The following is a 25,311-nucleotide window of genomic DNA, read 5'->3' on the forward strand; positions in this document are numbered from 1 at the left end:
TGGAAATAATATATTAGACAAATTTGATTTACCACCTGACACTGATGGAACATTTAAGACAACATGCAGACATTTTCCAGCATTGATATCTGGAAGTTTGAAAACACACATTAAGGTAAGAAACATACAACTTATTTAGTTGGCAAAAGGGGGGGGGGGGGGGGGGGAGAGAAATGATGAAAATTTTCAAGTCTTGATATTGGTTTCTGATGGACTCCTCGGGATGCAGGAGTTTGATCTTCTTCTTCCGAAAACAGGAGTAGACTTCTAGGTAGGAATGTAAAACTTCCCGCTGCATTGAAGACCAATTGGTGGCCTTCTGCTGTTGTTTGCTCTATGTTCGGGTTGTTGTCTCTTTAACCCATTCCCCATTTCCATTCTCAATTTTATTCTGATATTTGAATAAAAATGATATTGGGAATATTTTAGTGTTTGGTGATCAATGAAAAATCTTCTCAAAAAATTATTAAACAAAACTATAACAGATGAAACGGAATAATATGAAGATGAAATTTTCATAATTCTATACACACCTTATATGTATTTCAATGAAAAAATGAATATGTCGATAAATATTTCTACATAAAACTGGTTTGGGTCCTGTTTATGCAGATTTATAGGTCAAAGTACGGTCTTCATCGGGGAGCACAGGCTTACACTGAACAGCAAGCCATAAAGGGCCCAAACTGACTAGTGTAGCACCATTCAAACATGAAATCTATATAAAAAAAACGTAAAACTACAAATTACAATTGGATTATTTTAATGTAAAGAAATTGAACACATATCTAAACTGTCATGACATTGTTAGTTGAAACGGAAAAACATTAAAATAAAATTACATCTAAAGGTAAACATACAAAAAGTAAAAATTATAAATAAATAAAAAGAAACTAAAATATCACGAAATATATACTGTAAATTCAGAAATTTGTGTGTGCATTTAACATGCAAATGTTGATATATAGAATACAATTGATATCGATTTAAAGATTTAGAACCTACTGTGTCAATACTATACAAATGTTGCAATTGGAATTTAATATGGGAGTTCTAATAATCTGATATGCATTCAATCATATTTTTTGAAAACAGAAAAAAAGTGCAAAAATTTCAAAATAAACAGCAATATCATAAATAATTGTAAACTGAGTATCTATCACCAGAGATAAGATACCCTTGATGAACCTAATCACTGAGCACATTATATTTCCAAAAACCATAATTATAAAAAAAATCAGATCTAACCAAACTAATAAATTATTAAACTGGCAAAAGATTATACATATGGGCAATGATGGGAGAAAAAGAACTGAGATCTAATCAAAACTAAGTTCAAAATGGTTTTTGCGTTACTTTTTGATTCTAGAAACTAACATCAATTGTGGTGATATATATTTGTTAATAAATGAACAATTTCATTATGTTATGAAGTTAATGATGCAAATCAAATGTAGGTTGGTGGTAAACTGTTCTGAAACCATCACATTACACATTTGATTCAGGTATCATTTTCAAATTTTTATTTCATTGAAAACATTTATCTATAAAAAAGTATCATAAAGGTTAACATAAACAATATCAAATATTGCCTCATCACTGAAAAATATGTCATGACATTTCATTCCACTTAAAAAATAATCCTGAGATATGTTAGTTTACACTGAAATATCTGCACATTAAAAGCACAACAAGCAAGCATTCAATATTGTTAAATATACACTCAGCTGGAATTCACTATTAAAAAAAATCTATTTTACAATACACACAAGGCAATTCAGTCATAACAATCACCCATGGAATAGAGTAAAAACATTACAAATGTCTCTTGGAAGTTTGGTATGCAACATTTTTGTCTTTTCTCAGAAAAGACTTCAGCCAATAACGAACTATTTTTTGTTCATTAACATACTGGAATATTGTTTATGACAGATTTAATGATTAGGCATATCATTTACCACAGTTGAATAAATCAATTGTTCATCAGTGGCGGATCCAGAACTTTTCCTAAAGGGGGGGGGGGGGGGGGGGGGGGGCTGACTGACCTAAGGGGGGGGGGGGCACTCCAGTCATGCTTCAATGATTCCCTATATAATCAACCAAATTTTTCCCACGAAAAGGGGGGCCCTGGCCCCCCAGCCTCCCCCCCTCTGGATCCGCCTATGTTCATGTTAATTTTTTTTGTAAATGATACAGAGTTCTTTAAGCTTGTCCCACTGTTATCCTGTATTACTAATATAACATTTCTTAAATAAAAAAATAATAAACAAGATCAAAATATTTTTTCTCGATTATCTCCCCTGGCATTAACAACTAGAGGCTCTAAAGAGCCTGTGTCGCTCACCTTGGTCTATGTGCATATTAAACAAAGGACACAAATGGATTCATGACAAAATTGTATTTTGGTGATGGTGATGTGTTTGAAGTTCTTACTTTACTGAACGATTTTGCTTCTTACAATTATATCTATCATGAACTTTGCCCATTAGTAACAGAGAACTATATTTGGTAAAAATTTACATAAATTTACCAAATTAATGAAAATTGTTAAAAATTGACTATAAAGGGCAATAACTCCTTAAGGGGTCAATTGACCATTTAGGTCATGTTGACTTATTTGTAGATCTTACTTTGCTGAACATTATTGCTGTTTACAGTTTATCTCTAACTATAATAATATTCAAGATAATAACCAAAAACAGCAAAATTTCTTCAAAATTACCGATTCAGGGGCAGCAACCCAACAACCGATTGACCGATTCATCTGAAAATTTCAGGGCAGATAGTTCTTGACCTGATAAACATTTTTATCCCATGTCAGATTTCCTCAAAATGCTTTGGTTTTTGAGTTATAAGCCAAAAACTGCATTTTACCCCTATGTTCTATTTTTAGCGGTGGCGGCCATCTTGGTTGGTTGACCAGGTCACGCCACACATTTTTTAAACTAGATACCCCAAAGATGATTGTGGCCAAGTTTGGATTAATTTGGCCAAGTAGTTTCAGAGGAGAAGATTTTTGTAAAAGATTACTTTAATTTACGAAAAATGGTTAAAAATTGACAATAAAGGGCAATAACTCCTAAACGGGTCAACTGACCATTTTGGTCATGTTGACTTATTTGTAGATCTTACTTTGCTGAACATTATTGCTGTTTACAGTTTATCTCTATCTATAATAATATTCAAGATAATAACCAAAAACAGCAAAATTTCCTCAAAATTACCAATTCAGGGGCAGCAACCCAACAACCGATTGACCGATTCATCTGAAAATTTTAGGGCAGATAGATCTTGACCTGATAAACATTTTTATCCCATGTCAGATTTCCTCAAAATGCTTTGGTTTTTGAGTTATAAGCCAAAAACTGCATTTTACCCCTATGTTCTATTTTTAGCCGTGGCGGCCATCTTGTTTGGTTGACCAGGTCACGCCAAACATTTTTTAAACTAGATACCCCAAAGATGATTGTGGCCAAGTTTGGATTAATTTGGCCAAGTAGTTTCAGAGGAGAAGATTTTTGTAAAAGATTACTTTAATTAACGAAAAATGGTTAAAAATTGACTATAAAGGGCAATAACTCCTAAACGGGTCAACTGACCATTTTGGTCATGTTGACTTATTTGTAGATCTTACTTTGCTGAACATTATTGCTGTTTACAGTTTATCTCTAACTATAATAATATTCAAGATAATAACCAAAAACAGCAAAATTTCTTCAAAATTACCAATTCAGGGGCAGCAACCCAACAACCAATTGACCGATTCATCTGAAAATTTCAGGGCAGATAGATCTTGACCTGATAAACATTTTTACCCCATGTCAGATTTGCTCTAAATGCTTTGGTTTTTGAGTTATAAGCCAAAAACTGCATTTTACCCCTATGTTCTATTTTTAGCCGTGGCGGCCATCTTGGTTGGTTGACCGGGTCACGCCACACATTTTTTATACTAGATACCCCAATGATGATTGTGGCCAAGTTTGGTTTGATTTGGCCCAGTAGTTTCAGAGGAGAAGATTTTTGTAAAAGTTAACGACGACGGACGACGACGGACGACGACGGACGACGGACGCCAAGTGATGAGAAAAGCTCACTTGGCCCTTCGGGCCAGGTGAGCTAAAAATGGTAATGACAGTTAACATATATATTATGCTTAGTACACTTGTTTCCATGCAAAGTCAAACCGTCATATAAAGGTTACCATTAGAACCAGAGACCCTCCTTATAAGTGACCTTTGAATTGAGGTTCAAAATGATGGATTACCACAGCAGGAAATGAAGAGGGTTATTTCCTTTCACAGAGGTGACCTTTATAGTTGGTTCAAATGTAGATCTTAACAATAATGAAATGTTTAAATAAGGCTTTGCAAAGCAAAAGCAAAAGAAAAGCATAAAATTTGTACAGCATAAGATCTGCAAAAATAAATTATAGCAAATAATACTAAATTGTAAATTTCAAATAAATAGAAACCATAATAAATATATTTCAGGGCAAGAAATTAACATGCTTTTGAATAAGCAAATTTTGCTGGTACACAAATGTAAAAGTAGACTAGACTACTTGTTCATGTTGTTATGTGTATTGGTAATGTGTAGTTATAGTACGGTAACATAAAATGATATAACCTGAGACTACTATGATATAACTTAAATGTTTTAAAAATGATAATTTTTTTAATTTTCAAACTCCTGTTTTAAAATAAATGAAATAATCATTTTTGTTTCTTCTATTCAAAATTGGTGTACAATCAAACTACATTTGTAATATTTCTGCAACAAGCAAAGCTTAAGATCTTGAAAGTTTCAGATAGCATTTTTGTCAGTATGCTAGCATTTATTTCAAGCCCTATAAATACGAGACCTGTATACCAACCACTTTTTTGCTAGTGATTTATTTTTATGATTAACAGAACTAATGCTGAGTTCACACGTAATTCGAATTCAATTCGCATTAACTTATTCGAATTAGTTTAATTCGCATTTGAAATGTTTAAAGTACTAACATGAATTCTTATTCAAATTACAATGCGCGTCAAATTCACTTTACTGTCGAAACGACGTTAACTTTTAATTCGTATTAACAAAAACGTATTTCTTATTCGAATCAATTCGAAATTAAAAAAAGAAGAGTGTGTGAACGCGATTAGCGAATTCGATTCGCATTCGATTCGCATTCGATTCGAATTCAATTCGAATTAAATGTCCGTGTGAACGAAGCATGAGTATAAAACAACGTGAACATAAATCATCATGATTTAATATATGTGAAACTTAATAAATCTAACCTTATTGAACAATATCATTTAAATTTGAAATAAAGTATCAGTGAAAAAATCAGCTAGTTCACAGTAACCAGATTTTGAAAATTAAACACATTGCACTGCAAATATTATTTAAATAATACAAAGAAACAGTAATAAAAAGGTAAAGTTCAACTTTAAATCATAACAATAACAATTCATATACAAATTTCGACTAAATTCTATAAGCAGACGACAGTTTATTGTGGTACTCCAGCAGTGCTCCTATGATTTTTCATGGCCGTTGCATACCAGTCTAATTGGTCCAGAAGTTTGCCTGCTCCCTTTTCCATATGATCATTTTTGGGGACACCTTCCTCGTCCAGTGCTTTGTGAACTTCTGGAATCCCAAATATATTTGATACAGATAATGTTCCTATTTCACTGAGTAGTGGTCTCAATGCCATGGCAGCCCTCATCCCTCCATAAATACCTGAAAAAAAACAACAAAAAATGTACACTGACTGGTTTCATGTACATTTTTCTTTTCAACAATGTTAAGCTCTATAAGTATATTGGGACTCAGATAACAGTATGTTGCAAGGGAGATAACCAGTTTAAAAGTTTCAGTTATTATACATAACAAAGAATGACAGGAACTGAATAAATATATTCATATGCAATATGATATGATGTAAATGTAACAAAAAAATTGTTTCACCGGAACAATTTTCACAGGAAATATGTTCCACTGGAACGTTATATCACAGAAAACATGTTTCAGGACTGGAAAATTTGTTCAGGAAGTATTTTTTAACCAAATATAAAATAAGTTCCGGCTCCATGAGTTTTGTTCCATTATAAAAATTTTAAAAAAGTGAAATAAGTTCCTGTGATATTAGTTTTGAAGGAAGGTATTTTATAGAAATCAATGAAAATTTTCTGCTTGAACGTATTTCACAGAAAATAAGTACCTTTAACATATTGCACAGCGAAATATTTTCTTGTTACATTAAAAAAATATAATGCAAGCTTGATGCTGTACTTGTGCTTGCATGGGGTACATTTGCAAGTGAAGGCATGACTGTAAGATGAAGATAAGAAATAAAAGCGATGATAATGTATCATAATTTGTATCTATGTTTTATCATTTATGTGGTATTCGACCTCCTTGTTTCCTGTTGATCTGTCATTTGTGTTCTTATCATTCATGTACTTGGCTATGGTCTTTGCATAGTTTTAAAAGAGTGTGTCTTTTATTTCTTTATGTCTTTTTTAAGATCAATCACTTCGTCCTTTTCAAATTAGTACAATGATCATCTTCAACTATAGTACTTTTTTTTCAGAATGACTTTTATCATTATTTTTTATTCTACTCTTTCCTGGTTCATAAGTGTCATTTTTAGTATTATTAGTTGAGTATGTTATTAAACTATTGCATTACTCTAAATAATCCAAATTGGATGTTTACACTTTTTATTTATTGTACAATATAATACATGTTTTTTATAATGACTTAAAACTCACTGATGACAAGTGCTCAGTATAAGATAACTGTTTAACCAGTGGAACATATTTCACAGACAAGGAACTTATTTCACCAGGTAAGGAACAAATCTCACAAACATGGATCTTATTTCACTGTGTAAGGAACAAATTTCACGAACTCAGAACTAATTTCACCAGGTAAAGTGTGGAACTTATTTCATAGAGATGGAACAAATTATACAGAAATTGTCTGTGAAAAAAAGTTCTCCCAGAACATATTTCCTGTGAAATTAGTTCCACATGAACTTTTTTCTAAGGAACAAATTTTGGCTCACATAAAAATCAAAAAGAAGGTGTGGAATAATTGCCAATGAGACAACTCTCCAGAAGTAACTCCATTTTGATTGGATGTCTTTTGTCCTCAATTTTATGATTGAGGGTCAGAGTACTTGTCAGTGGGAAACAATTTTGTAAATCACAAAAGTCTCTGAGATATATACCTGTACATTTTTTTGTTTACATTTTACTTTTACTAATGCAATGTATTGCATCTGAATAGGTTGATTTTATTGAAGGTCAGTGGTTTTCTTTAGGCAATCCAGCTTCCTCCACAATTGAAAACTGGTAGTCACATAAAAGCCCAAAAAGTGGTCCATAAAAGTGGTGTTAAAACACCAACAATCAATCAATCAATAGGTTGATTGATTAATTTTTGGTATTGAACACCACTTTCAAGATTGTCTATTTTGTGACAGTCAATCATCATTGATGAAAGGAGCAAAATTTAACATGATTCGTCTATATCAGTCAATTTTTTTTATTGCCTGATAGAAATTAAGTGTACATTTTTAAACGCCATGCACAAAAAATTATCGTTTATGTCAATTGTACAAATTTTTACCATTTTTCGTCATAAAGGTAAGCCCATAACCACCCTCACAATACACAGTGAACATACCTGGAGAATAACATACTATTGCACTTGGTTTGTATGAAAATATTGATCCAGGAAAATGATCCAACATGTTAGACAATGCTGGGGGTACTGAGTGGTTGTATTCCCCAGATACAATGACGAAAGCATCAGCTGCCTTGATCTTCTTCTCAGCATCCTGAAGCCATTGAGGAGCTCCTGTTCTTTCTGGTCCATAGAAATGTACTGGCTTTTGCAGAAGAGGAAATTTCATCTCCAATGGATCTGAAATGAGATAATACAATTGTTCAAACTTCCAAAGGTACAGAATTTATATAAAGCATCATTTAAAACTTTTAATATTAGGTAAAATTTTAACAGCTTTTATAAGGTTGTCTAATTTTATATTTTCAAGAGTAACCAGAGGGTGAGTAAAATCAATAGGAGGCGGGCTTCAGCTTCACCCCCTAGGATTTTACTAACTCTATGGATCTATAGGGGGTCAGTAATAAACCATATAACTTATAGTATCTGTTTAAGGTAAGGCTCAGACCTTGTCAGTGCATCCTTATGATATTTTTTTTATTTTTGGATTCCCAAATTAATGTAAATTTTTATTATGTTTATTATTCTCTATTGAATGGTTCAAAACTTCCTACTTTGAATGAGAGAATACAATTTGGTGTAGACATGGTAGATATATAGCTAAATACCATATTGTGACTTTAAAATGTCCCTAGGTCAAAAAAAGAGGGGAGATGAATATTAACTATAAATCAACACTATAGTTTACTAAAATTATTAATGATTAAAGGATAAATTAATTAAAGTCCATCAATGGCTGAGTAATTGAAAATTAGATAACATTATGTATTACAGCTATATGTACATATGTAGTTTAAATGTATTGTTATAGTTTTCTATTCATAGTTGCAGTAGTGGCCATATCTTTAACATGTTTAAGCACATATAAATTCTTTAAAAAAAATGAACAAAGTTTTTTTTTGTTTTTATTTTTTTTTTTGTTAAAAGATTTGGTGCAGTTTAAATCCGATGACACATGACAAATTGTATTTGTCCCTTTAACACATGTGAGCTTAACAAACAATAAGCATTCTAGAGAACACATCTATACTTTCACAATTCAGAGAAATTTCAATTTCTGTACTGATCATAATAAAAAAAAAAAAAAAAAAACTGCTACTTACCAAACATTTCAACCTCATAATTTCTTTTTTCAAGCTGTTTCTGCATAAATCTTGCAACTCGTAATCCAACTCGATTTTCTCTGACTGTTCCTAGGAATAATATAGCTTTCAATTTGCTAGCTGCTTTTGATGAAGCCATTCTGTTCTTAGTGTCTAGTTCTTTTAGATAAGCTCTGTACATACCAATATGAAAAAAAGAAGTGTTGATTCTAGACTACTAAAATTAAATAAATAATTCGATATTTATACATGCATTTCCATTTAGCTGAATAATACAGTTAAAATTAAGAACAAATTTAAATACAACAAAGCCGCTCTACTAGAAACATTCCACCTTTTAACTTTGTCTTTGAAACTTGTTCTAAATATTGACCAGTGATGAGTTATTTCCCTTTATCTTATGTTGAGCTAAAAACTCGGAGCGTCTTTTTACCACAGAACACCGCAGAATACCACAGAATACCACAGAACACTAAAAATATACCACAGAACACTTAAAATATACCACAGAACATAAGAACAAACAGCAAAACAACTTAAATATGCAGCATAACATTAAAATAACTCAACAAAATGCATGAACGAATATTAATTAGACGGTAAATCTAAATTTCATTACCGATCGCAAACCGCATATCGCTGAACAGCGCAATATGTTTTTATTTTTTTTTATTTATCGAATTTATTGTGACCTTAATATATTTTTTTAGTTATTAATGCCAAAAATTATATCAAATTAAAGTTTAAAATATCAAATATATCTACGTTGAACACACCGAACAGAAAAGGAAAGTCTATAAGATGACAACTCCACAAACCACCGTCATCAACACCTCATATATATTTTTTATTCATTTTCTTCTTATTATTATCAGAGACATATATATATCTCTGTTATTATATATAAATAGTTATACCAAAAATAAGACAAGAGACAAATATCAAAATCTAACCGACGGAAAGAGATCGAGGACTTTGACTGAATACTTATTGTGAATATATTTAAATTTTATTTGAAATGCATAAGGTTCCTGTAGTACGATTTTAATCAATTATCATGCAATATCTTTGAATGGGTCATGTTTTTTACATACTTATATAATTCATTTTTGTTTTGAATAATACTAGTAAAACAAAAGTCTATATTATGGTCATTATTAAGAGTAATTTAACAAACACAACCCCACTAATGAGGTTGTCAAAAATTGAAAAGAACGGATGGCTTCTATAATTCAACCACGCTGTCAAAAGAAATGGAAATTTAAAAGAAGTCCTACATAACTTTTTGTTTATTAGCAATATCCCCAATGAAGTCATTTCACATTTTGGTTCTGTTAGCGACGTCTCAAATCTTGGGTTAGACAATGGAAACGTGAAACCATAAAGTACTGGAATCACAATTTCTTCCTGTAAATGTTATTGGATCATCTTTTACTTCCGATAAAAATAATTGGACAATATTTTATTTCCTGTTAATATCATTGGTCAAATTTTCGATTGGCTCCAAAATTGAAAGATATTGATCAAAGGGTATATATTGATAGAACAAGAAATAGTTTCCAAAAATCTTTCTAAATCTATTATAAAGTTTCAAAGTTAATCAGTAAAGTCAAAATGCCAAAACGCAAAATCTCGTACCTAAAAAGGTCGATTTTCTGGCCCTGTGGTGACTGCAGACAGAACTGCTCCAAGAACTCAGTACAGTGTGACTCTTGCAATTCATGGTACCACTATGACTGTCAACAGTTATCATTACAAGACATCGATTTCTTGGTAACATCCAGCTGTTCCACCTTCTGTTGTTTGATCTGTTTGAAAGAAGAAGTAGGGTCTACCTACTCTTATTCATCTGGCTTACTTCGTCTTAATTTGGTAATTTTATGTTTTAATATTAAAAAAATTATTGCATCTTTGCACAATTTTTGTAAACTTTTGTTTCGTACATAAGGCGCTGAATTTCTTAATCTGTTGAATCGGTTAAATCTATTTATTATCTACGCGTGTCAGGCTTTGTTAATTCAAAATGTTTATAGCACATAATTAATTGTTAATTGCGATTTATGATAAGTGATGGATTATCACATTTAACATATTTATCAACGACGCGTGTCAAGCTTAAAAGTTGTTAATTCATCATTCTTATTAAGTTACGGAATACACAATATGTTTATAAAATTTACAATTTGGTAACTTTATATTCAGGGCCGTAACTACATTGAGGCAAATGAGGCAAATGCCTCATGTTGGAAATTTCCAAAGAAACGTCGCACGCTACTGGTGTTACTTTGGTGAAATCACGGACAAGACACATTCATCTTTAGTTATTAATTTTTAAACATAAAAATTGACATTATAAAGTGTTGTATATCATTTTAAAGCTTTTAAACTCTTCTTTCAGATTATTGCAATTTTGTCTATGTAACAGACCATTTTCATTAATTAAAACTCAATAAAACCTTTATTTTGCAATATGATTTTCTTGTCCCGCGTTACACTTTTACTTTTGTGAAATTCTGAATACCGTAAAAAACAAATAATTGTTTTTACCAAACGATATAAAAGTTTGTCTAGAACAAGCAATTCATAATTGGGCAATGACGTAATATCGATGTTTTCTCTCTAAAAGACGGAAATATATATATAAAAAAGGGATCAAGATGATACAAATTATGTGTTCCATGCACGAAACGTTGCCGTAATTTTTTTTAAATTGTCCCAAAAAATGGAATTTCAGAGCTATTCCCATGTCGAAAGTAAATAATTCTTATACTAGTATTTTGTACAAAGATCACACTTTCGCCTCATGCAATAATCAGGAATTTTTAAAACAAATTCTTTTTATTCGAGTTGAATAGCAATGTCCGACATTTTGTCCCCTTCAAACCAAATTAAACGTAGGGTTACGTTTTCTGTTTTTTCATGATGTTTATTTAATACAGTGCCATTCGCTACATAATTTTTTTTTTATAATGGATAAAAGTACAAAAAATTATCTCTATTTTGATATTAAATTCCAATAAATTAAAACTAATATACGACATATCAGATAAAACTAAAATGTCCGATACAATGTCCCCATATACGATTTTGACGTTATTGTTAAAATAAAATATACAGAACGTTCCGTCTAATTGTCATTATTGCAGTTTTCACAGACGATTTGGAATACGGCCATTTTGTTTTGTTGCTTAATAAGAAAACTTTAGAATTAAATATTTTAATGTTGAAGCTCTACCGATTCATAGCGGCCCCGAGACCCCACGCAAATTTTTTTTACCTCGCTACGCTCGGCGAATATATTTTGCCTCAATATTATAAGAGGCTAGTTACGGCCCTGATATTTTAAATTTTGACATTGAATTTGTTTTCTATTTATCACCGAGGCGTGGCAGGCTTTATTAATTCAAAATGTATATATATATAGCACATTACTAATTGTTAATTGCTAATAATTAAATGTGGACGAACAACAACGCAGAATCTATGAACCGGGTGATGAAAGTGGCGGTCAACTGGAAGCCCCAACATGCCCCAGATTTGGTTGATAAACTATTTGACATGGTGGACTTCCAGTTCATCAATCTTCGATCAGCCCTTCATCATTCTGGAGACTACATGCTTGTCAACTCGTACAAACAGTACACTATAGCTGATGCCATATGGAAAACAAAATCAGATGAGGAAAAACAACGGCTCTTTAATAATTTCCTACAGGACAATAAGAAAAGAAAGCATGAAAATATCATAACTTCATCAGATGGACTCTATTCTGTTGTCAACAAGGCTAAGTCAATAGCCAGGAAACCTATGCAAAGAAAGAGACCAAGAACAGAAAGAGCCGAAAAAAGACATTAATCACCTTGACCTTGTATTTATTGAATTGTTTTGTTATTGATGTTATCAAATTAAAATTTTCAACTTTATTTTTATATCTCTTTATTATTATTGAAATTTGACCACAGACAAAGCTTAAATCTAAACTTTGAATTTTTCACTTGAAATTTGAGGAAGATACACACACACACACAAACGGAAATTTGTCTTCGACCTTCAATTTTCAACAATTAAATACAAATACATGTAAACTATAATGTATAGGTTATCCAAAACATTATATTGGTAGAATTCTATGTGGTTTTCTCAATGATTGGTCTTGCATTAATTTTTAGTCTAGCTGGACCCAATTAAAGGCCAAGGGGGGCGTAATGATAATGAGTCGACACTAGATTGAAATTTTAAATTAATTTGAATAATAAAAGTCATATTATAGACATAATTAGCAATAAAAACAACTACAATGTCTGAATTGTTACTATTTGGGAGTTCTGTGGCATATTTTAAGTGTTCTGTGGTATTCTGTGGTGTTCTGTGGTAAAAAGACGCTCCCCTAAATATTGACCTTTTTGAATTATCTCCCTTTATTTCAGATCAAGATGCTGTACATTCACTGAGAGAAAAAAGCAAGTAATTGACATATTTAAAGAGTTAGTTGAAAAGTTTTTAATAATACATTTTATGACATGCTTCAAGAAGTTATAAAACCCAAATCCTTCATATATTCCAATTATTGTAGACATGTAGTCAGTATAAACAGAGACATATAATACAGTAACAATGTATATTGTCTCTGGTATAAAGCTCTAAAAGTATTGGTGTGATTGGTCAGTGTTGACAACAGTGCATTTAATACAAAAAGTTAGTTGTTTTAAAGACCATACTGGCATACATCAAGTACAGTCTTAACCTGTGCAGTTTGAAATATTTTAAGGCCTGGCATTAACCACAGGGGCTTGTTTAGTGGGTCAGACGAGGTTTTACTGTCAATGGTGATCGCTATCCTATATATAGCGATTGCCATTGACAGTAAAACCTCGTCTGACCCACTAAACAAGCCCCTGTGCATTAACTAGATATTGGGGTATAGAACAAGCTGTTTAAAATAAGAGTTACAGATTATTCAGATAACAACACTTGCTTTAACAGGTTGGGAACAAACCCCCTGTATGGTGATTATACCTCTGTAGAGGGATAATCCTTCTTTAGATGGATAAAATTATCATTCTATAGAGAGGTATTTTTGTTTGCACTGGATTTAAAGCAAATTAGGGCAAAATGGCATTATCTAGTTATATTGGCTATAATCTAGCATTATATGCATCAACATATGCACTTTACTAAAAATTGGGATAACCAGTTTTCTGCTATAAAAGTGACAAAACTTGCAATCTATTGTAAACCTATCTGAACACCTGATCAACAACAAAAGGAATAGTTGACCTTTATATTTCATGTTAAATCTAACAATAGAAATTCTGTTCAGTGAGGCATAAGTGAGTAGAATTTACCTGATCATCACAGCTTTCAATCATCATGATCATGGTGAACAATAGATTTTATATTTAGTCAGATAAGCATCAAACTGGGCATGTTTATTAAATGGCAGTGGCTATTTGACCGGCACCGACTAAATAGCAAATTTGCTATTTATAATTTAGCCGGCACTGAATGAAAATTGTTCATTGATGTGATTAGTCATGTTTGTAGAGAAAAAAAAAGCTTAATAATAATTTAAAATCATTTTATCACAATATCAAGCATTAAAAATACAGTACAATAAAAAAAAATATATTGAAGATGTTCATATAAATAAATAATTTATTTAAGAATTGAATGCTTCTTTCTGTAAATTTATTGGGGTGTAAAAGCGTTGACGGAAGTACATTTTGTATGAAGCGCCGAAGCGCTTCATTCTAAAAATGTACGCACGGTCAACGCTTTTACAACCCTATAAAGTTACAAAAAGAAGCATTCAATACTTATAATTACATTTTTTAGCTATGATCATGAAAACACAAATTTTATAATTTGCTATTTTGCCGGTGCCAGTCAAATAGCAAATTTGCTATTTAGCCGGTGCCGGTCAAATAGCCACTGCCTTATTAAATTAAGTACATCAATTGGTGCATCAACTGTTCCAGGTTACTGCCATAATAAGTAGAGAATGCCATTCTGCCCTATTTTGATTTAAATCCAGTCTAAACAAAAATACCACTCTATAGAAGGATTATCCCTCTATATAGGTATAATCACCATATAAGTGAAGTAACATTTTCAGTTTTTATGAGGGAAGTTGTTTCTACAATGAAATTGAGAATGCAAACTGGGAATATGTGAAAGAGACATTAGATAAATAATTTAATTTATATTTCCTTTATTCTTACAGGTGAAATGTTGTCCAAGAGAATTGTTGCGTGTTTGTATAGAGGGATATCCCAGAGAGGTCAAAATAATGTCCCACTGTATTGTTGCCATAGAAACACATGTGTGAGGTCAATGTCAAGTAATAGTAAGACTGCTGAGGATACTACAAATGGTACTCTGAAAAAAACAGGTATTTCAGGCACAATAAATATTATTTGGGAGCAACCATTTATCTTCAAGGGAAGGGGGGTATGGTTTTTATGACATGTTAGATAACAAAAAGAATGAATGACCAAATTTAATTATTGCAGTGATATTGTTGGCTTTTTTCAAAACTACCTCTACCCTTTTTTATTGGGAAAATATGCGTCATTTTTATCAAATTGGGAAATTTATAATGAAAGATGAATTTGACTGGAACTTCAATTTGCAGACCCCCTTTTGAGAGGTAAACCCTCATTTGAAATAAGACCCCTTATTGTCAGTGATGATACATAAATAGACCCTCAAATCTGCACATATATAGTCATTTTAGGCATGAAAATGGTTTAAATGAGTGTTTTTCAGTTTGTATAGATGCACAATTACTACTGAGACTGCACTGTTTGGGAAAAATTTTAAGCCATTTTTTTTCAAATTGGGATTTTTCTCCAGGGGAAAAAGCCTTTATTCTCCATTAATTTAAGGCAAACAATATCACTGTTATCTTAAAAAGGGAAATGGTCACAACTGAATAACATATTTTATCGTCCTTCCCTATGCCTATATCACCCTGCTCTGTCTCTGAGTAATTATCGTATCAAGACTTCAAAATCAAGACCAGCCATTATCAGTGACATCACAATGTGAGAGGAGAAGTTATCAGCGACGTCAAAGTGCGAGAGGAGATGTTATCAAGCTTGATTTCGCCAAGCGTAAAACTGTCTTAGGAAGAGGGAAAAGACAAGTTATAGAACAATAAACAGATAATCAGGTTTTCTTCGTGTAGATATCGTTAAATATCAGCAGCTCGACACAATGTGAAACTTTTTAGCTCGTTCGCTGCGCTTACTTGCCAAAAAGGTTCATATTGTTGCTCGCGACTGATATTTTAAGATATCAATGTGTAGAAAACCCGATAATCTATTCATAACCTGATAATAATTTTACTTATTTTGTAAATAAATTAGATTAAAAATTGATTAAATTAAAGATTATAAAGATGCAAAATACATTGTATAACTTTAGCACATAAAAATGCACAAACGAAATTAAGGTGGTACCCAACACTTTCACCAAAATTAATTTGGCTCGTTTAATTTTCATAAAATTTTGTCAAATTGTTTACGTTGACCCTTTAACAAAAATATAAAAATTTCAAAAATTTTGAACCAACCATTTTGTCAGAAAAATTACACTGGTTATATAGCAGTTTGACAAACACAAACTTTGATCATTGAGAAGCTTAATATTCCTTTTACAACACAATGTTATTAAAACGTTTAGCTGACTTTACAGAGTTATCTCCCTGTAGTGTTAGGTACCACCTTAAGATTTATAACAAAAAAAACAACATGTATGGATATTATATCCATTGACTTGCAATATCATCATTATACAAATGATACACTCCTGAAATGAGTACACAGGAACTTAAATATTTTTTCCTGTTTTCTAATTTAAAATATGTTTTCAGAAAATGAAAATGGTGAAGTTAGTGCATTTACAGCACCAAAAGATAATCCTATATCTGGTGTGACGATAGACATAAAGAAACCAGGTCAATATTTAATTAATCACCATGACAACATTGAAGATGAAGTAACTACAAGCCAAGATATAAGTAACATTAGTGATAGAGAAAATGTAATTACAGATCAATCAACACAACCTGAAAGTGACGACTTTGATTCAAACCTTTCAAGGTTATCAAGTTATCAAGAACATCAAGGTCAAAGTGATCTGATAACCAGTTCAAGTGAATATTCAATATCTACAGAGGATGAAGATCAGAGGAATGATATGAATCAGGAAAATAAACTAATTTCAATTCAGGATCAACATCCTGTGCAAGATAGATCTATAGATTTGGATTTTCCCAGTATTCCTAGTGGACAAAAGAAAATATATGAACCAATTTACCATTTAGCTCCCCTTGTTAAAGAATCATTGGTATTGTCAAATCTTGTCATGCTTGGTGTCAGCCTTGCAGAAATAGAAAAACAAGGTGCTGCAGACATGCTAGTTCAACTGAATTTTGAAAATGATGTGCAGCCATTGTTACTTTTCTTAAAAGAGATAGGTGTGGCTGATGCTGACCTTTGTAGGGTCATTACGAAAAATCCTTTCTTGTTTAAAGCTGAAATAACAGACTTGAAGGTACATTTATATTACCATGTTTATAGCAAAATGCATTGAGTTTGTAGGTAAAGGTAATATCTTTCACTAGCTTGCTTGCTAGCTGAACCTTGAAGTCAGGTAAGGTACACTACATTTTGCACTACCCTCCTTTTGGAGTATTCTAGTCCAGATCGGTTATCTGTCGATCTAGTCTATTCTTAATGGAAGGTAGTACTAATTAGTGACTACTCAGTGCAGCTAAGTAGCAAGATAGTCAAAGATATTTTCTTTACCTAATACCTACACACTCAATGTAATATACTGTATAAGGATAGATTGTTGTATGTTGATTTGTTGATGTGTTTTTAAGATTTTTGAGATTGTATAATCAGGGTTCTCGTTAAGACGCGTATACGCGTCCTGGACGCATGAAAATCGAGCTGGACGCGTCATTTGTTAAACCCGTGAGTCCCTGGGACGCGTCCTGATTGTATCCCCCGAGTCCCTGAAACATCGTTTTGCCTAGAAGATTAATGATATGACATTGTTTTGACAAGAAACTAAACCGGAAATCGATGTCAAAACATCAATGTGATGCGTAGATCAATATTTTTGACAGCTGATAGATGATTTACATAATTTACATTGTCTGCATGGTTGAACAAGCCAATGAACGGCGATCATGAGACATTTCTCAAATTGAAAAGTAAAAATTCTCTAACTGGGTTTATTATTAAATAGTACATTCATATAAAAAAAACTAAAACCCTACCTATCGCCCTGATCTTTTTAATGGAACTCTGGCTTTGGCAAACCAACATTTTTTTCAATGTGGCCCCACATCAAGGATATGATATAGACCCAGAAAGAAGTCTGTTACATGTATATATTTTGAACAATTACTATTAAGAGGTCATATATTTTATTGATTTAATAAAATCTACCGACCCGACACGCCTGGTTTAAGTTGTATTTCGTCACATTTCATTATATTATGACACAAAAAAATACATTGCATCCTGGACTCATCAAAATCTTTTGGGACTCACCATTTCTAAAAGTGATGAGTCCCAGGACTCACCATGAAAAATTCCTAGTGAGAACCCTGGTATAATGGTATGATGTCGTCATCGTCTGCGTCGTCTCTGTCAACCGAAGACACATTGGTTTCCGTACAATAACTTTAGTTTAAGGGAATAGATCCTTATGAAATTTTTTCAAAAGGTTCAATACCACAAAAAGAAGGTTGGAATCGATTTTAGGGACAATGGTCCCAACCCTTTAGGAAGTAGGGGCCCAAAAAGGGCCCAAAACAAGCATTTTTCTAGTTTAAGGATAATAACTTGTGTATAAGTATTTCAATTGCACTAAAATTGTACCACAATGTTTAAAACCACATTTTTAGATTCATTTATGGGGTTATGGGTCCAAAGTTTAGGAATTAAGGATCAAAAAGGGGCCAAAAACAAGCATTTTTCTAGTTTCCAGACAATAACTTGTGTGTTATTGTATGGATCTCTCTAAAATTGTACCACAATGTTCCATATATAACAAAGGGGAGGCTGGGATTAAGTTTTGGATTAATTGCCCAAAATATTTAGGAATTAGGGGACAAAAAATGACCAAAAAGAAGCATGTTTCTAGTTTCCAAACAATAACTTGTGTTTAAGTGTATGGATCTCTCTGAAATTGTACTACAAGGTTCCATACTACAAAGGAAATGATGGGTTGAGTTTAGGGGTTATTGCTTAAAAGGGGGTTTCAATAAGTTGGGGGGATTTCTGTTTACAACTTTTTTAAGGGATTCTTTTTTTTTCAAAACTTTTCAAATTTCACATTTTCAAATTGTTGCAATAGATTTGTTAGATCTTTGACCACATTTATTTTGTGACAAAATACCTTTATTGTGTCAAAAATTCGATCACAATCCAAATTCAGACAGTATCAAGCTTGAATATTAATATTGTGACCAAATTTGCCCCAACCGTTCAGGGTTCGACCACTGTGGTCGTATAAAGCTGTACCCTGCGGAGCACCTGGTTAAATTTGAATTGGTAATATAAGTCGGAAGTGCATTAGCTATGGAACAAAATAAGCTTAAAATATTGAAAGGTTATGGAGCTCTTTTCAAGATATTTGAGTTTTGAAAAATGGCGGGAAAATGCTGACTTGGACTTTTACCTTTTATTTGCATAAGTATTGATTGGGTCTCAAATCATAAGAAAAGAAATCAAGAATCTGCTGAAATTTTGATAAAATGACCTTTTATGAGCTACTGAAGAAATATATGAAAAGAAACGGGTGTTATGGGGCAAAATATTTGACCCTGTCATGTCTGTATTGAAGGAAAAAAACCAAGGATGCAGAACATTTGACACACATTCCTAAACCTCACCTAAGTACATCCTTAAGCATGTTAAGCTAATAATATTAATTAAAAAAACAATTGTGACAGACATGACAGATAGCAACTAACAACTTTTTTACATGTATAAATTTACTCAATTTTTTTTTCCAGGTTAGAATAAATTACCTTCGTTCAAAGAGATTTTCTAAAGATAATATCGCCTCAATAGTTACAAGAAATTCAAAGGCTTTATCACTGACCGTAGAACAGCTGGATGGCCAGTTAGGATTCTATCAAAAACAGTTTAAACTTTCAGGTAGGAACAAATTTTTAGTGTCTTTTTGTCTGCCTATACTATCAATCACATGTACATTCTTGTAAAAATTTCGAGAACAAGAAATGAGAAACATTTATGAAACACATTTATAGACTATTTTTGCTACGAAGTGTTTTTTTTACTGTGGATTCATTATTAGTCATGAGGTACTCATTTTAATGGATTTCTTTGGTAAAGGTGTCATACCACCAATTAAAGTCCCTATCTGTTCAACCAAATTTTACAATTTTCACAGCTTTCTAAATATTTTACCTTAAGTTTAACTTCATATAGAAACCAGGTATATCCTGAATCGTACATGTATCAGCTTTCTACATGCCAAATTTCAACAGATGTTTAACATGTTTAAAATCATATAAAAAAGAAGAGGTTTTCCAATAGAGGTACCACTAAAAATAACCCCTGGTTTTCTGGAAATCTTAAATAAGTATACTATTGAGTGCATTAATCCTCAATTTTGAATGCAAACTCATAAACAAGTAAATTTTAGCTCAAATGGTCTTAATATATTTCTCTTTCACCAAAAGTTTCATTTCTACCAATTTGTTGGTTAGTTCAAGTAAACAATGATATCAAATGCACTATTTTTTGTCCCGAGTAGGCCTACTTTCACAAACGTTCTAAATTTGAGGGAGTAAAAGGTGGTGTGACACCTAAAGGTAACTATGATTTAAAATGTTCAAATTAATGTAGTTGTTTTATAGGCTAATGTCATTACACTTCTTTCAGAATCAAATATTGTGGATTCATTGATATTCATGGATACCAATTTTCGTGGATATCGTGGGAACAGAAGAACCACCAATTTAAACATTCAAAGAAATACAAATTTTCTAAAGGAATGTATGCAAACTTTTCCAAAACCAAGAATTTGAATGTCCATGAATATGCAAGTTTTCCTCAATCCATGAAAATTTGTAGCCACAAAAATGAATAAATCGACAATATACACGTACAAGAAAATTCATTTTTTATTCCAATTCACAAATGAATAAATGGACAGTATACACCTACAAGAAAATTCTATTTTTATTCCAATTCACAAATGAATAAATCGACAGTATACACGTACAAGAAAATCCTATTTTTATTCCTATTCACAAATGAATAAATCGACAGTATACACGTACAAGAAAATTCTATTTTTATTCCTATTCACAAATGAATAAATCGACAGTATACACATATACAAGAAAATTCAATTTTTATTCCAATTCACAAATATTGATATCCATGAAAAAACTGAATACTATGTATGTAAATAATGAGTATTTGTTCCATTTCAGGTAGTGAGGTGCGACAGTCAATGACTAAGTGTCCTAAGTTGATTACACAGAAAAGATTCAGAGTACAGGTACAGTGTTAATTATCAAGAAAATAAAAAAGGGGGGTATATATGTCTATAAGAAAGCAACTCAATAACAATCACTTGTAAATTGAACCAGATTAAATTATAATTCTTTATACCAGGGTATAATTGATCTGCAATTAAAAAGCTTACTTAGTTTGTCATTTTCTTAGCTTAAAAAAATAGTATATATTTGTTTTTATACGACCGCAAAAATTTTAATTTTTCGTCGTATATTGCTATCACGTTGGCGTCATCGTCGTTGTTTGACACAAGGTTTATGACCACAAAAGGAAGGTTGGGATTGATTTTGGGAGTTGGGAATCGGGGGTTCCAACAGTTTAGGAATTAGGGGCCAAAAAAGGGCCCAAATAAGCATTATTCTTGGTTTTCGCACAATAACTTTAGTATAAGAAAATAAAAATCAATGAAATTTAAACACAAGGTTTATGACCACAAAAGGTAAGTTGGGATTGATTTTGGGAGTTTAGGAATAAGGGGCCCAAAGGGTCCAAAATTAAACTTTGTTTGATTTCATCAAAAATTGAATAATTGGGGTTCTTTGATATGCCGAATCTAACTGTGTATGTAGATTCTTAATTTTTGGTCCCGTTTTCAAATTGGTCTACATTAAGGTCCAAAGGGTCCAAAATTAAACTTTGTTTGATTTTGACAAAAATTGAATTCTTGGGGTTCTTTGATATGCTGAATCTAAAAATGTACTTACATTTTTGATTATTGGCCCAGTTTTCAAGTTGGTCCAAATCGCGGTCCAAAATTAAACTTTGTTTGATTTCATCAAAAATTGAATGATTGGGGTTCTTTGATATGCCGATTCTAACTGTGTATGTAGATTCTTAATTTTTGGTCTCGTTTTCAAATTGGTCAACATAAAGGTCCAAAGGGTCCAAAATTAAACTTAGCTTGATTTTAACAAAAAATGAATTCTTGGGCTTCTTTGATATGCTGAATCTAAACATGTACTTAGATTGTTGATTATGGGCCCAGTTTTCAAGTTAGTCCAAATCAGGATCCAAAATTATTATATTAAGTATTGTGCAATAGCAAGAAATTTTCAATTGCAGAGTATTCAGCAATAGCAAGAAATCTTCAATTGCACAGTATTGTGCAATAGCAAGAAATTTTCAATTACACAGTATTGAGCAATAGCAAGAAATCTTCAATTGCACAGTATTGTGCAATAGCAAATATTTTCAATTGCACAGTATTGTGCAATAGCAAATATTTTCAATTGCGCAATAGCAAGAAATATCTAATTGCACAATATTGGGCAATAGCAAGAAATTTTCAATTGATTGGAGTGATCTTTCTTTGTCCATGATAATAGTTGAATCAACTTAAATCATTGTTTTATACAATATACAATGTATATTCACTTTTACTACCAACTGATAAATTAAAACAATCTTTACCATTCAGTGATAACAAGCACTTTTTTTACATTTTAATATTTTATGATGTATTTAAATGAATAGTTATTGCTATTTCTTCAATTTTTTTGAGAGGATTAATATTCAACAGCATAGTAAATTGCTCAAAGGCAAAACAAACATTTTAAGTTCATTAGACCACATTCATTCTGTGTCAGAAACCTATGCTGTGTCAACTATTTAATCACTGTCCAAATTTAGAGCTGAATCCAGCTTGAAAGTTGTGTCCATACTTGCCCCAACCGTTCAGGGTTCAACCTCTGCGGTCGTATAAATCTGCACCCTGCATCTGGTTGCATCTTGATCTTTGTTTTAAACTGTATTTTTTACAGGCAATCAAGGAGGACTTATTAGATATACTTGGTTTCACTCAGAGCGAGGTCAAGAAGATGTTTATGTTAAGTCCTAATATACTTCTTACACGTAAGTTTTACAATACAATGGTAGATATCAATGTGTAAATAGCAGAGGCAGATTTAGGGGGGGGGGGGCCGCCCCCCCCCCCCCCTTCTTTGGGAAAAAATTTGGTTGCTTATAAAGGGAATCACAGAAGCGTGACTGGAGTGGGCCCCCCCTTAGGCAGTCAGTGCCTCAGTGGGCCCCCACTTTGGAAAATTTCTAGATCGCCAGTGAATAGAATGATCATTTAACATAACTGACATAACTGACATTACAGATAAGGTACTGGTAGTTGGAAGGTGAGGGAATTACTAAAAATCATGGTGAATTGTATATAATAAAATTGACCAAATAGCTATTAGCAGATACAAGTGAAGGCCACCAATGGGTCTTCAATATAGTGAGAAAATCCAACACACAGAGGCATGCTTCAACTGGCCCCTATAAACAAAAATGTGGACTAGTTCAGTGATTATGGACGTCATAATAAACTAAGAATTATATATAAAAGAAACTAAAATTAAAATCATGCAAGACTTGTACACTAACAAAAGCCAGAGGCTTCAGACTTGGAACAGGCGCAAAAATGCAGAAAAACAGGGTTCTTTAGAGATCTTACTTTTCTTCGCTTAAAAAAAACCAGAACAAACGTTCTGTTTAGTCAGATTTTAAATACTGTAAATTCGAAAATTATTGCATGCATTTATTATTGCGATTTTGACATATTAGACTTAAATGTGATTTCATTTTTTACAATTTTGGAGAAAAATCCTGTTGAATTCATATGAAATATTTCAAAATGTGAGTTTAAATCATTCCATTTACAACTCTCGCATTTTTCACAAAAATTTAAAATCGCAATTATTTCTGAATTTTTTTATTAGTTTGGTACCAAACATTATGGAGCTATCACATTGATTATAAATCATTGTCATTTCAGATATAAAACAACTGAGTGCTAATTTTGACTATTTACACAACGTTATGGGACTATCACACAAGGACGTTCTTATGTGGCCACAGATTTTCCAAACCATCACAGATAGGTTAAAACGTAGGCACCAGTTCTTAGCTAGTTTGGGAAGAGACCAGTATGACCCTAAAAAGGAGAATTTTGTCTCCTTACATGATCTTGTTTCTGGTACAGATAAATATTTCAGTGAAAACGTAGCAAAGTCAACAATAGAGTTACATGATAATTTTATTAAAACTTTATGAAATATTGGTGTCAATTTTATTAAATTTTATAATTTCGTTACATGTATAATTTATTATACAGTAATACATTATTTTGATTGGCTTCATTTTGAAATTAACCTTTATTTAAGAATTGAATGTTTCTTTTTGTATGAAGCGCAGAAGTGCTTCATTCTAAAAATGTGCGCATGTTCAATGCTTTTACAACCCTATGAAATTACAAAAAGAAGCATTCAATACTTATAATTACATTTTTAAGCTATGATCATGATAACATGATTTCTATCAAGTTTTTCTTTAACTAACCTGTGCACTTTATTGTGGGAACTTATGTCATCATGAATGTTATTGTGTAACGAATGTTAATTTCAAAAGGACACAAGATTGCTGTTAGCCAATCAAAATATTGTATCATCATGAAATGTACATGCAATGTAATTATTAAATGTTTAAATTACATTATGTGTATGTTTATGTGTATGTTTCATTATGATACATTACTTTGATTGGCTAACAACAATCTTGCATCATTCTGATTAAAACCTTCATTTCAAAATGAAATGTAGCATTCATGATGACACCAGCTCCAAGAATAAAGTGCCAGTGGCGGATCCGGGGGGGGGGGGTTCCGGGGGTGCGCACCCCCCCTTTATTCTTGCCGATCAATGCATTTGTATCGGGACATATGTTTTGCACCCCCCCTGCACCCCCCCTTTGCCCTGGGTTAGCACCCCCCTTTCGAAAATTCCTGCATCCGCCCCTGAGTGCACAGGTAAATTAAATAAAAAGCTGATAGATCCTAGCACTTCTGTGCTTCATACAAAATGTACTTTGATAAATGTTTTTACACTCCAATAAATTTT

At 32.2% G+C, this 25,311-nt stretch overlaps 2 protein-coding genes across 3 annotated transcripts; one reads left to right on the plus strand and one right to left on the minus strand.

Annotated features, from left to right (window-relative positions):
- On the plus strand, nucleotides 1-24,475 carry LOC143055620 (transcription termination factor 3, mitochondrial-like). 2 transcript variants are annotated; one of them, XM_076228785.1, is made up of 7 exons: nucleotides 1-115; nucleotides 15,073-15,240; nucleotides 16,726-17,408; nucleotides 19,888-20,032; nucleotides 21,340-21,407; nucleotides 23,185-23,275; nucleotides 24,192-24,475. In XM_076228785.1, the coding sequence occupies exons 2-7, from the start codon at nucleotides 15,078-15,080 to the stop codon at nucleotides 24,467-24,469; spliced, it is 1,428 nt and encodes a 475-aa protein (XP_076084900.1). In that variant the 5' UTR covers nucleotides 1-115; nucleotides 15,073-15,077; the 3' UTR covers nucleotides 24,470-24,475. The 2 variants fall into 2 exon arrangements, with proteins under 2 accessions (XP_076084900.1, XP_076084899.1); XM_076228784.1 differs by lacking the exon at nucleotides 1-115 and adding an exon at nucleotides 13,249-13,333.
- Nucleotides 4,708-9,235, minus strand: LOC143055621 (FMN-dependent NADPH-azoreductase-like). Its single transcript, XM_076228786.1, has 4 exons — nucleotides 9,184-9,235; nucleotides 8,850-9,022; nucleotides 7,687-7,926; nucleotides 4,708-5,733 (listed from the first exon to the last, which is right to left on the minus strand). The coding sequence occupies exons 2-4, from the start codon at nucleotides 8,986-8,988 to the stop codon at nucleotides 5,501-5,503; spliced, it is 612 nt and encodes a 203-aa protein (XP_076084901.1). The 5' UTR covers nucleotides 8,989-9,022; nucleotides 9,184-9,235; the 3' UTR covers nucleotides 4,708-5,500.
- Nucleotides 24,476-25,311: the final 836 nt, after the last annotated feature.

The sequence above is a fragment of the Mytilus galloprovincialis genome, chromosome 12, assembly GCF_965363235.1.
Source record: "Mytilus galloprovincialis chromosome 12, xbMytGall1.hap1.1, whole genome shotgun sequence".
Classification (NCBI taxonomy): Eukaryota; Metazoa; Mollusca; class Bivalvia; order Mytilida; family Mytilidae; genus Mytilus; species Mytilus galloprovincialis.